Source organism: Mobula hypostoma, chromosome 24, assembly GCF_963921235.1.
Source record: "Mobula hypostoma chromosome 24, sMobHyp1.1, whole genome shotgun sequence".
Classification (NCBI taxonomy): domain Eukaryota; kingdom Metazoa; phylum Chordata; class Chondrichthyes; order Myliobatiformes; family Myliobatidae; genus Mobula; species Mobula hypostoma.
In genome coordinates, this window is record NC_086120.1 from 5,364,862 (window position 1) to 5,377,631 (window position 12,770).

The 12,770-nt window shown below is 48.0% G+C and overlaps 1 protein-coding gene across 2 annotated transcripts in view; it reads right to left on the reverse strand.

Moving 5' to 3' along the window:
* Window positions 1–12,770, reverse strand: part of LOC134337387 (interleukin-27 subunit beta-like) — a 29,198-nt gene that overhangs the window by 4,282 nt on the left and 12,146 nt on the right. For both annotated transcript variants that reach the window (XM_063032350.1, XM_063032351.1), the window contains 4 exons: window positions 11,442–11,538; window positions 10,495–10,731; window positions 4,840–4,957; window positions 3,288–3,457 (listed from right to left, as the gene is read on the reverse strand). In XM_063032350.1, coding sequence (XP_062888420.1) covers window positions 3,288–3,457; window positions 4,840–4,957; window positions 10,495–10,731; window positions 11,442–11,523 — 607 coding nt within the window. In that variant the 5' untranslated portion in view covers window positions 11,524–11,538. The remainder of the gene's footprint in view (window positions 1–3,287; window positions 3,458–4,839; window positions 4,958–10,494; window positions 10,732–11,441; window positions 11,539–12,770) is intronic.

The window sequence follows — 12,770 nt, forward strand, 5'->3', positions numbered from 1 at the left end:
AGTTTCCTCATAACCCACTCTCTCTCACGTACCAACACACAAGCAGCAACTTACAGCAGCCAGTTATTACCTGGCATGTCCTTGGGATGTGGGAGGAAATCAGAGCACACAGACAGTACCCAATGTCAGGATCGATGCCAGATCACTGGAGTCAGCAGCATTATCTGCTCAACCATTGTGCACTTAGTCACCTGTTTTGAACTTGTTTACTGAAGTACTGCCGTCAGATTTTGTGTCTACAAAGCACGTTGTTCCAATATCACACTTAACTTTCTAAAGTTAATCTTGTGTCAGGATGCTAAAGCAGGGATCCAGTTGTAGATGCAGTACTGTGCACACAGTGATATTAACTGAGTAACAAATCCCAAGGGGTCAAAATTCAGGCTGAGATCAAAGCATCCAGAGAAATCCAAAAATCAGAATCAGGAAACAGGCAGAGTCAATATTCAGACAGACAGAGTACAGATACAAATGCTGAAAAGGCTCGGGAAAACGCACTGGAACAATCTGGCAACAACCAGGTGAAGACACAGGACTGAACTACACTGAGCAATAAACAGAGAGGCAGATGATAATTGGAGCACAATGAGACATGGGTGGCAGCAATACGGGTAATAATGAGAAACAGGTGAGAGACGGAGTACTCAGTAATACAGGGGCCAGAGTAGAGCAGGAGTGGGGACAGGAACACATGGCAATAAAAAACCAAAGACTGACAGCTAGGGGAAACACACAAAAAGACAGTTCAATTGGAGGTACTGTCAGTACCCCACCACTATGGACACCTCCTGGCGTCATGGCAGGTCAAGCTGGGTGCTGGCGATGAAAGTCCCTGATGAGAGAGGGGGTCCAGGATGTTACAGGCAGGGACCCAGCACCTCTTCAGGACCGTAGCCCTCCCAGTCCACAGGGTACTGGAGGCCATGATCTCGGCGACGAATGTCCAGCAGTCGATGCACCGTAAGGGCCTCTGACCCATCGTTGAGCCGTGTGGGGGGGTTTGGGGGCAGGACACAGGGGTGGCTCATGAAAGGCTTGATGCGGGATACGTGGAAGGGGGGGATGAATGCGGCCGGGGGTGGAGGGGAGCTTGAGCAGGGCTTATGATTTTAGCAATGGGAAAGGGGCCAGTGACGTGAAGGGAGAGCTTGTAGGAATCCAGCTTGAGGGGCAGGTCTCAGGTTGAAAGCCACACATACTGTCCCTGGCAACAACATGGGGCCTTGCAGCAATGGCAGTCAGCTTGACACTTGAGCATGGCAGAGGCAGTGGGAGTGACAGAATGGGCTCCAGCCTACAATCTTGCAACTGAGCCAGTCAATATGGGGACTGTGTCTGACTAACCAGGGATGGCCCCGGACAATGGGAGCTTGAGGAGAGTCAATAACATAAAGGGTTAACTGTTCATGGTGGTTGCCAGATAAACTGAGACTCACCGGGGCCATGACATGGGTGATGTTAGCCAGTCTCTGACCTTTCAAGACATTGGACACCAATGGTGACTGGAGAGCAGACGTGGGTAATCCCCAGTGGGCAGCCAAGCCGGAATCGATAAAACACCCCTCCACACCAGAACCGACCAAGACGGAGACTGCTCGCCTTTGGACGCCCCACTGCAGAGAGGCAGGTATGAGAGTGAGTGACGTTGAGGTCCAGGCAGGGATCACGTTCACCAATACTCCTCATCCTACTAGTGAGTGCTGGGCTTTTACTGGGCAGGTGGAGACGAAATATCCTGGTTGGCCACAGTACAGACAGGAGCGGGTGCTGATTCTCCTTTGTCTTTCAGTCGGCATCAAGTGGGTATGGTCAACATTGCATAGCCTTAGACTCTGGGAGTTGTAGATGGAGGCAAACAGCAGGGCAATATAGACTGACGAGGAGCTTGGAACTCACCCAGTGCCCCCAGGGACCCTCTGGAACCCCTCCCTTTGTGGCACTGCTGAAGGCAAACATCAATACGGATGGCCAAATCCACCGGGGCTTCAAAGGTGGCAGGAAGGTCCTGGGTGACCAGCTCATCTCTGATGTCTTCAGAGAGGCCGTTCAGGAAGGTGTCGTACTGTGCCACTGAGTTCCAGCTGCTGGAGGTGGCTAGGGTCCAGAACTCTATGACATAATCTGACACAGATCTGCACTCCTGGTGAATGCGCAGCATTTCATGGGCAACCTCTCTCCCATGTTTGGAGTGATCAAACACTTCTCATCTCCTCAGAAAATAACTGAAAACTACTGCAGAAAGGGGAGCCTGCCTCCCAGACGGCTGTTCCCCATTCTCTTACCCGACTGGACAGTTGGGTGAAGCCGTAGGCTACCTTTGCTCGATCAGCCAGAAACATTGTTGGTTGTAATTCAAAACTGGTGGTGCCCTGGGAAAGAAAAGAGCGACAGGTACTGGGCTCACCTGAGTACTTTTCTGGATGAGGCAGACGGGGCTCTTGGACAGGAGGAGCGGGCGAGGACGTGGAGGGCAGGGCAGAAGATGCAGTCGCAGAATGTTGGTGGGCACTGTGGGACAGCTGGAGTGACTGAGTCTGGGCCACAAGATCGGCTACATTGGCAGAAAGCGACTCCACTGCCCTGAACATGGAGTCCAGCTGGTTCTGGGGTCTCCCCAGCATCACTCCCTGTTGTTCCAGGGCAGCTCTCGGACAACCAGGGTCTGCTGGATCCACTCTGGCCAGATTATACTGTCAGAATGCTCGAGCAGGGATCCAATCACAGACCCAGTATTCTGCACATAGTGATATTAATTAACAAATCCCGAGGTGCAAATAAAGTTGGCATCAAAACTCAGGCAGAGATCAAAACATCCAGGGAACTCCAAAAACCAGAATCAGGAAACAGGCAGAGTCGACAGACAGACAGACGTGAATGTTAGAAAAGGCTCAGGAAAACTCACTGGCACAATGTGGCAACAAATAGGTGAAAACACAGGACTGAACTACACTGACAATAAACAGAGAGGCAGATGATAGGTGGAGCACAATGAGACACAGGGGGCAGCAATACAGGTAATATTGAGAAACAGGTGAGAGACGGAGTACTCAGTAATACAGGGGCTGGAGTAGAGCAGGAGTGGGGACAGGAGCACACGGCAATACAAAACCACAGACTGACAGCGAGGGGGAAATACACAAAAAGACAGAGTTCAACTGGAGGTACTGACATCTTGTTCTAAAAGCAAAACAGCAGGATTTGCATGCAAAAGTGTTCATCAGAGAAACATGAGTCATGGGTCAAGACTCCAATGCGTGACCCTGGAACAAACTGTCTCTTCCACTTACTTATCTTCTCCACAGTGAATTCTTTCATGGTGTATCGGGATCCCAGGGGATTTCCTGCTGTCACCATCACCTTGTAGGGAACCTTTGAGAAAAGTTTGATGTCCTTGATCGTACAACTGCCCTGCAGTGTCTCTGTGCTCAAGCAGGCTTTGACAAGTTCTGTTTCATAACTTTCAGAAATACAGGAAAGTTATTGTGTGTGTGAGAATGAATAGGAATCTTGGCAGCTTACATGTTCATTTGGCCCTATGAGATTCTAATCTTTTGCTGTGAAGGCAGGGTGTGTATTGGGGGTCGTTGCTGGAGGTAAACCAGGCAGAATATCCTGTCCTGCCCCACTTCTCTCAGAGAATATTTGAAAGGAAATCAGCACATTTAGCAAGTCGACCATAACTCGCCACTCCAGGCTGGAACTAGTCCAAGGACAGGTCTGAGAGACCAAGGCTACCCAGGAGGGAGGACCCCACATATCTGAATGCGGATAACATCCTTGGCCACAGAACGTTTTGCTTTCCTTCCCAGTCCCCCTGTAGCACTGCTCAGGGCTGTCCTGTTCCTGGAGAAGGGAATACTTCTTGACAGGGATAAGAAAGGTCAAGGGGTCCCATTCCACTCAGTGACCAACCTGCCAATGACACATTACAGATCCCAAATGAAGAGACCTCCACACAGAGTTGTAATCATTGTTCAGCCTTCCCAGGCTTTGAGAAGTTTTTTTTTAGAAACCTGTTTCAATTTGCCTTCCAACTATTTAACTTTATGTCCTGCTGGCATGTTGTAAAGGCTTAATTTGGAGCATTACTCTCGATTTGTTTTCCTAGACCATTAACTATGTAAAGCAGTAATCAATATCTTATCTATTGCTTATCGTTATTATCGGGATTTAACATCAGAGAGCTTAAGTTTCACTAACTTTTGCACAGATCGTCAGACTTGCTGTTTATAGAACATAGAACAGTACAGCACAGTACAGGCCCTTCAGCCCACAATGTTGTCCCAACCCTTAAACCCTGGCTTATGTTGACTCCAGAGCCATCTTACTATTCCATCTCCACCCCCCCCAACCCACTGCCACCCCCCAGTATGGGGTACTCTCCCACAGATGCTTTCATGACCATACTTGGACATCCCATAGGTTTATACGGATTAAAGGCTGACAGGTCTCTGAAAACCTTAACCAAGGGACACAGATTCTGACCAATCCCTGGAAACTCAAACTTGGTCCAGTACTCACCCACCAAACCCAGACCCAAGTGCAGAACTGGGGTCTGCCTTTGGCCCTTGAACACACATTGGCACTATGAACTTAGACCTGCCTGGTGACCTTGAGTTTAGGCCTAACATTAGAGTCTGGCCATTGGACCCCGTGGACTCAGGATCACCTCCCAACTATGCAGCAATGCCCTGCTTATCCCGTGACAATGCTTCAACATTCCCCTACAGGTTGCCCCAACACCTCCTTCCTGCCTGGGGCAGTTCTGAATTGATGATACCACATCGAGGACACCCCAGCCCTTGTAACCTGCTCCCCAGTTGATTGGAAATCCATCACCTGAATATGATTTTAATCTCAGTAGGAAGGTTGGTTGCTTTTTCCAGCTTCCAGAAACAGGTCACGTTCAATGGGTAGCTCACTGAGAGGCAGAGAAGCTGTGGCTTTCCTGGGGCATCTGGAGAAAGGAACAAACAGCAGAAACATAGAGAGGGAAAGATGCAAACTCAGCTCTGCTTACTATATCCAGTAGGTAGAGTCACAGGCCTACACAGAATGGAAGCAGGTTCTGTTCATGCTGACCAAGCTACCCTCATTTGCCTGCATTTCTCTATTCCTCTCCAGGTACTTGTCCAGACAGCTCTGAAATATTCTTACTGTACCTGTCTCAACCAGTTGCTCTGGCAGCTCAGTCCATATACACTATAACCTTTGCATGAAGAGGACGTACCTCAGGTCCCTTTCGAATCTTTCCCCACCTATCCTAAACTGTCATGGTCCTGACTGAACAGAGGCAGGCATCCAAGTCTTGGCACTGCGATTCCCCAGAGTATGGTTAGCTGCTGAGGTCCCTTTAAGAATTGTTGAGGGACAACCTGCCTACACAGTCCTGCGGCTTTTGGATACCCACTTTGTTCAAGGTGAAAGCCAGTACCTTGTGGATGGGGAGGGATATGGCCCGGAAGAAAGAAGCTGGATTCCTTCCTGGGACATTCTGGACCCTACCTAGATAGAGGACTTTCACCAGCACCATCCTGAGTGCCTGGGTCATCATGAGCCGACCATAGGATGGGAGTTCTGTCATGGTCTTGACCGAACAAAGGCAGGCGTCCAAGTTTCGACACTCCAGTTCCCCAGAATATGGCTAGTTGCCGCTGTCCTTTAAGACTCTGACTGCTAATAATTGCCTGCCACATTCCTTCATGGAAAGTCTGTACTTAAAGGCCTCATGCAGACCATTGGTAGAGTTCCATGCCTGGTACTACTCTATGTGACTTCACTTTTGGATTTTGTCTGTGTTGTCAGCATCATCCATGACTCTCTTTTTACAGTATTATTGAGCCTTCAGTGTATGAATGACTGTGAACTGCACTGGCCTACCAGGGAGCAACTGTAGACAGGCATGACAACATGCATCAGGACATCTTCTCCACTTTCCAGAAACTCTCAGTTCAGCTGGAGGTGCTGCCTGTTCTGGGCATGTTCAAGCTGGAGACTCTCTATACTTGTGAGGGATTGCTGCACCTACTGGTTCCCGAGGGGTATGATGGTAACCCTGAAGCATGCTGCGAATTCCTGGTACAATGCTCCTTGGCCTTTGAGTTACAGCCAGCCGAGTTCTGTCAGAATGCAGTGAGGTAGCCTATATCATCCTGTTCATTACTGGTGTAGCCCTTGCCTGGGCCACCACACTCTGTGTCAGTGCAGACCTCTTTTCAGAGACTTTGTGGAGGGTGTTCTATCACCCTGCTGGAAGACATGGGTCTATGATAAAGCTATGCCAGGGGAATCGGTCTGCTGCTGACTATTCCATAGAATTTTGTGCCTCGGCCACAGAGGGTAGTTGCAATCTGCAAACACAAACTGCTCAATTCTGTAAGGGATTGAGTAATGAGCTAAAGGACACCCTTGCAGTCCGAGACCTGGTAGAAGACCTAGAGAGTCTTATGGACCTGCAGTTTGACTCAATAACTGGCTAAAGGAAAGAAGGTATAAATGAAAGGGATTATTCTAAAGAGACTCTCCCTATGAATATCCTCTGTCCTCTCCTATTCCACAGGCAAGAACTCCTCCTTGACTGCCGCTAATCCCAGCCTCTGAGGAGCTATGCAAAGAAGCTGGAAGACTGAAAAATCCCCTTTTTGCATCTCAACCAGCAGCTCAATGCCACTGCGCTGGATGGGGGTGCTTTTGGTGCTGGAGTAGATCAAGCACCAAACATCCCCATTCAAGCTCAAGATGGGCCGGCTTGTGGAATCAATCCAGCTCCATCTCATTCGCTCCCCAGAAATGCCCCTCATTCTGGGTTATTCCTGGCTGTCATCTGGGCTGGCCAAATCAGTGCAAAAAGATATGCCTCTGAAAGGGGCCCAAGACACTTTCTGACATGCCTCCTGAATTACCTGCTGAACTTCCACCAATAACTCCGGTGCATCTGATTTTTCTACAGTACCTCCAGAATATTCAGACCTGCTGGAGGTGTTCAGCTAGAAAAAGGCCACCATTCTACCATCTCACTGGGACTACGACTGTGTCATTGATCTGCTACCAGTTATTTGTGCTCTTCGGGGATGACTCTACTCTCTATCAGCCCCAGAGAGAAAACTCATGGAGGACTACGTCCAAGAAGCTCTGGCATTTGGGTTTATTCAACCTTCCACATCTCCCAGGCCGGGTTACCAAGAAGTATGGTGGACTAGGGCCCTGAGTATGGTGGACTAGGACCCGTCCTTCTGCTGGATCCCAGAGGCTGAGGCAATATTTGCAGAGGTTTAAAATTCACATCTGCACCGATCCTAGTTCCACTGGGCCCAAACTTACCTTCCATAGTGCAGGTCGACATGTTGAACATGGGAGTAGGGGTCATCTTGTCCCAATGACGTGCCTCAGAACACAAACTGCATCCCTGTGCCTTCTACTCAAGACATCTTTCTCCCACGGGGGCAAACTATGACAGTGGGAATTGTTGGCTGTAAAACTGGCACTGGGGGAGTGGAAGCACTGGTAGGAATGGTCCAAGCATCTGTTTGTGGCATAGTCCGACCACAACAACCTAGCCTACGTTCAGGATGCGAAGAGGCTGAATTCCAGGCAGGCATGGTGGCTCTTAATCTTTAATAGGTTCAACTTCCTTATTACTTACTTACCAAGATCAAACAATCAAAAACCAGACACCCTCTCTCAATGGTTCGAAACACCAAATGAGGAAGAGAATCCTTCAACTATAATTCTCAGCTCTGGAGTGTGGCACCAACCCACTGGAACATAATGCACCGAGCCCATGAGCAACATGGGGTAGACCCAGGTAATGATCCTCCCAGATGTATCTTTGATCCTGAACCTGTTCATTCAGAAGTATTCAACTGGGAACACACTTCAAACCTGGCTGAGCATCTGGGGTGGCTCGCACCCTAGAGTTCATCAAGAGATGTTAGAGATGTTACTGGTGGCCAGGCATGATTAAAGGTGTCCAGGAATATGTCTTAGTGTGTGATGTCTGTGCATAAAATAAAGAACTTCAAGGTCTGCTTCAGCCTCTCCTCATTCCCACTCACCCCTGTTCCCACGTTTCTATGAATTTTGTCACTGGTTTTCCAGCATCTTGGGCAATAGAGTTTTCATGGTAGCCGTAGACCGATTCTCTGAGGACTGCCACTTTGTGCCGCTTCCCAAACTACCAACAACCTTCAGAGACCACCAACCTCATGTTACAGCATGTCTTCAGGATTCACACTCTTCCCCCAGGACATTGTTTCCAATCATGGCCACCAGTTTGCCTCTAGATTTTGGAAGGCCTGTTGTGAGCTCAGTGGATCCTCTGCCAGTCTGTTGTACAAGTTCCAACCACTGACCAACTGGCAAATGGAGAGGTCAACCAGGACACTCTGAGATCTATCCTCAGGGAACCCTACCACCTGGAGTGGCAACCTGGTCTGTGTAGAGCTTGGGCACAACACACTTCAGCATTCATCTTTCAGGATGTCCCCTTGTGAATGCCAGCTTGGATACCATCCTCTGCTGTTCCCTGAACAAGAAGCAGTGGTGGGGGCTCCATCAGTGGACCAACTGGTCCTGAGATGTCACCAGGAATGGATTGAGGCAAGAGAGATGGTGTTGGCCAATCTGCAGCAACAAGACCAGGCCAAATGCTGGAGAAGATAGGGACCAGCACTCCTTCCTGGTGACCAGGTCTGGTACTCAACTAGAGATCTTCCCATGGGGGTTGAATCCAGAAAACTGGCCCCTTGTTACATTGGTCCATCCAAAATCCTGTGATGCACCAGCCCCCAAACACAATGCGGATTCACCTCACATTCCACAGTCAAGCCCTTCAGTACCAGCCCCTTGGCTCCAGTTCCCAAACCTCCTCTGCCTCCCAAAATTGTCAAGGGACAGCCCACCTACATAGTCCAGCAACTTTTGTACATGCACTTTGTTCAAGATAAAAAGCAGTACCTTGAGGACTGGGAGGGATATGGCCCAGCAGAAAGAAGCTGGATTCCTTCAGAAGTCGTCCTGGACCCCAACTTGATAGAGGACTTTCACCAACACCATCCTTAATGCCCTGGGCCATCAGGAACCGACCATAGGAGGGGGGTTCTGTTGCAGTCCTGACTGAACTGCAACAGGTATCCAAGTTTCAGCACTCCAGTTCCCCAGTGTATGGCTAGCTGCCACTGTCCCTTTAAGACTAGATGGCTAATTATTACCTGCCACATTCCTGCTTGCTAAGTCTGTACTTAAAGGCTTTGCAGAGCTTAATTGTGGGAGTTCTGTTTTTAATACTACAATTTGTGATTTTGCCCTTGGATATCATTTGTGTTGTCTTGTTTATTTCTAGTCCAAGTTAATTTTAGACCTTACTCTGCACTTGGGTTCACTACTATCTGCAGTTCACTCAATACACTGACCCTGTATTGTATAGGTTTGGAGGAGTAGATCAGATGGATGTTAATTAGGGCGGTGTTAGTGATGGAAGAATAAACTGGGAAGAGGAGTTTAAAATGGGGAGGCATATATCATGAAGGTGCAACATGGCGATGGTGTTAATCAGGAGGGTGTAAGTTACTGGGGTCTAGATTGCAGGACTGTAAATTAGTGGATTGTAAACTGGGGAGGAATAATTTATGGAAGGTATAAAGTGGTGATGGCAAGAATCAGAACAATGTAGAGGTGTGAAGTGCAGAGTGTGTTAGCTCTGGTGGTATATTGGGAATCATAAATAGTGAGAGATTATGACGTGAGATAGTACAAATTCAGGAGATCTCCAGTGCAGGGGTGTAACTAGAAGAGATGTAACCTGGGGAGATGAATTTTGGAGAACAGTTAAGTGGGAGGAATGCAAATCAAGGAGGGCTATATTGTGGTAGTGTAAGTTGGGGAAGGTGTGCATATTGGGAGGATGTACAGTAAATCTGACTCTCAGTCCTTTACATTGTTTATCCAGATGCTATTGTAAGTGAGAGTTCCCTTAATGCCATAGAGTCATACAGTACAGAAACTCACACATGCTGGGATTCAGCAGCCCAGGCAGCATCCATGGAAAAGAGTACATTCAATGTTTTTGGCCGACATCTTTTGGCAGGACTGGAGGACCCTTCTCCAACTCATCCATGTGTTGCCCCAGCAAGCTAGTCTCATCTGTTTGCATTTGGCCCAAAGCCCTCTAAACCTCTTCCATCCATGTCCTTATCCAGAGGGCAATTAAATGTTACTAGTATGCTCACCTCAAATACTATTTCTGGCTGCTCATTCAGCTGCCCTTGAAGTTCTTTGTAAATCTCCCGCCTCTGATCTTAAACATATTGCTTCCTGTTTTTAACACCCCATCCCTGGGAAAAGAGACTGTGCTTTCACCTTTCTGTGTCCCACATCCCCTGATGATCTTGTATCCCAGATTCCAGGGAATAATGTGTGTGAAGATCCTGAGATATAGTCAATCTAAAAGAATGGCAGAATGCGAAGTGGTGTTCAGTCAATGATCTGTGAACTTACATCCCAACAGTAAAGAGACTCTTGAGTAAGTGCTGCCTGTCTCTGGGCTGTGGCAGCTGTACTGTCCTTCCTTGGATGGATCAGCATTGAAGATGGTGAGATCCTTTCCTGTTAGTCTCATGTTTGGAGTCTCCATGATTTGCGAGTCATTCAACCTCCACTCTGTGAATCCACTGGACGAGGTGTTGCAACTCAGAGTGATGTTCCTCCCAATCTCCCCATAATGTGTGACAACACCTTAAACACAACCAGAAATCGCCAGCTTTAATGGAGATCAGTAGTTCTTGCAAGAGAAAATCGAAAAAGAAAAACTGCAAAGGCTGGAAAGCTAAAATGACAGCAGGGAAGGATGCAAACACTTAGAAAGTCAAACTGCATCTGTAGGAAGAGAACCGTAGGCAATGTTTCAGGTTGAAGATCTGAAATATCATACTCGATGATGGTTGCATTTTCTGTGCCACAGAAAAGTGAGGGGACTTTCAGCATTAGTGTGTGTAGGCAAGGTGGTCGTAAATCACTTTCCTTTCTAATTCACTATCCAGAATGGACAATAGGCTGGTCAGACATGTCCTGGCTCTCTCTACCATCTCTGTGCTGTGGGTTGTTTGGGTTTCTCACTGACTGGACATTTTTCACCTAGACATAAATGATTAGATGGCCAAGTTATTGATCTGATGGCGATTTTAAGCACACGGAGTCTCAGTCAGCGAGAAACCCAAACAAGTCACAGCACGGAGAGACGAGTATGTCTGATCAGCCTTCTGCACAGATTGGCCAAACTTCCTTTCTGTTGAGTCTTTGAGAAAGGGGAGTGACCTGACCACCTTGCTGAGGCTGGAAGTCCTACTCAGTTCTCTACTGCCCAGCAAGAATGCAAACTACAAGAACAATTCAACTTTTTGGCTGTCTATGTTAGAGCCATTAAATAGGTTGGGAGACTTACTCACCAGGCAGGATGTGTTGACCCTCAGTTGTACCACTGGTAGTAAGCAGCACCACCAAAGCACCAAGGATGACCAGTAGCTCCATGTACAGTTTGGAAACCTGTGTGCGGCCAGAAGACCTCAGTGTTGGGATTGGTTTTGGTTTATTATTATCACAGATACAAGATAAAGCGAGAAGCTTTCCTTCACCATTCCCCATTCCCATTACGTGTCATGGTCCGGTCCATAAAGTCCGGATTCCGGTTCACGGTCTGCTCCATGTTCCTTATTCCAAGTTTTCTGGTTTTCCCTTTTTCCTGTTGGGTGCTCTAATTGAGGCAGCTGACTCATATTTTAGGCTGGCTACATGAATAGCTCCTTAGTTCAGCTTCAATTATGGGGCTGAAGAAGGCTGGAGTGTTGTGGGGGGATATTTTGTGGGAATATTGACTGATGGCCTGTATAGGTCTGGAATGATATTCATACACAGTTCCTTTCAAACTCTGATAGGATGACAGGGAGGGAGACTGATGGTGACAGCAATAGCACGGAGTGTGAGTAGGAAGAGGGACTAAGAACAGGAAGGTGATGGGTTGGAAAAAAAAACATAGAAAACAGGTGCAGGAGTAGGCCATTCGGCCCTTTGAGCCTGCATCGCCATTCAGTATGATCATGGCTGATCATCCAACTCAGAACCCTGTACCTGCCTTCTCTCCATACCCCCTGATCCCTTTAGCCACAAGGGCCTTATCTAACTCCCTCTTAAATGTAGCAAATGATCTGGCCTCAACCGTTTCCTGTGGCAGAGAATTCCACAGATTCACCACTCTCTGTGTGAAGAAGTTTTTCCTCATCTCGGTCCTAAAAGGTTTCCCCTTTATCCTTAAACTGTGACCCCTCATTCTGGACTTCCCCAACATCGGGAACAATCTTCCTGCATCTAGCCTGTCCAATCCCTTTAGGATTTTATACGTTTCAATAAGATCCCCCCTCAATCTTCAAAATTCCAGCGAGTATAAGCCTAGTCGATCCAGTCTTGCATCATATGAAAGTCCTGCCATCCCAGGAATCAATCTGGTGAACCTTCTTTGTACTCCCTCTATGGCAAGAATGTCTTTCCTCAGATTAGGGGACCAAAACTGCACACAATACTCCAGGTGTGGTCTCACCAAGGCCTTGTACAACTGCAGTAGAATCTCCCTGCTCCTGTACTCGAATCCTCTTGCTATGAATGCCAGCATACCATTCGCCTTTTTCACCGCCTGCTGTACCTGCATGCCCACTTTCAATGACTGGTGTATAATGACACCCAGGTCTCATTGCACCTCCCCTTTTCCTAATCGGCCACCATTC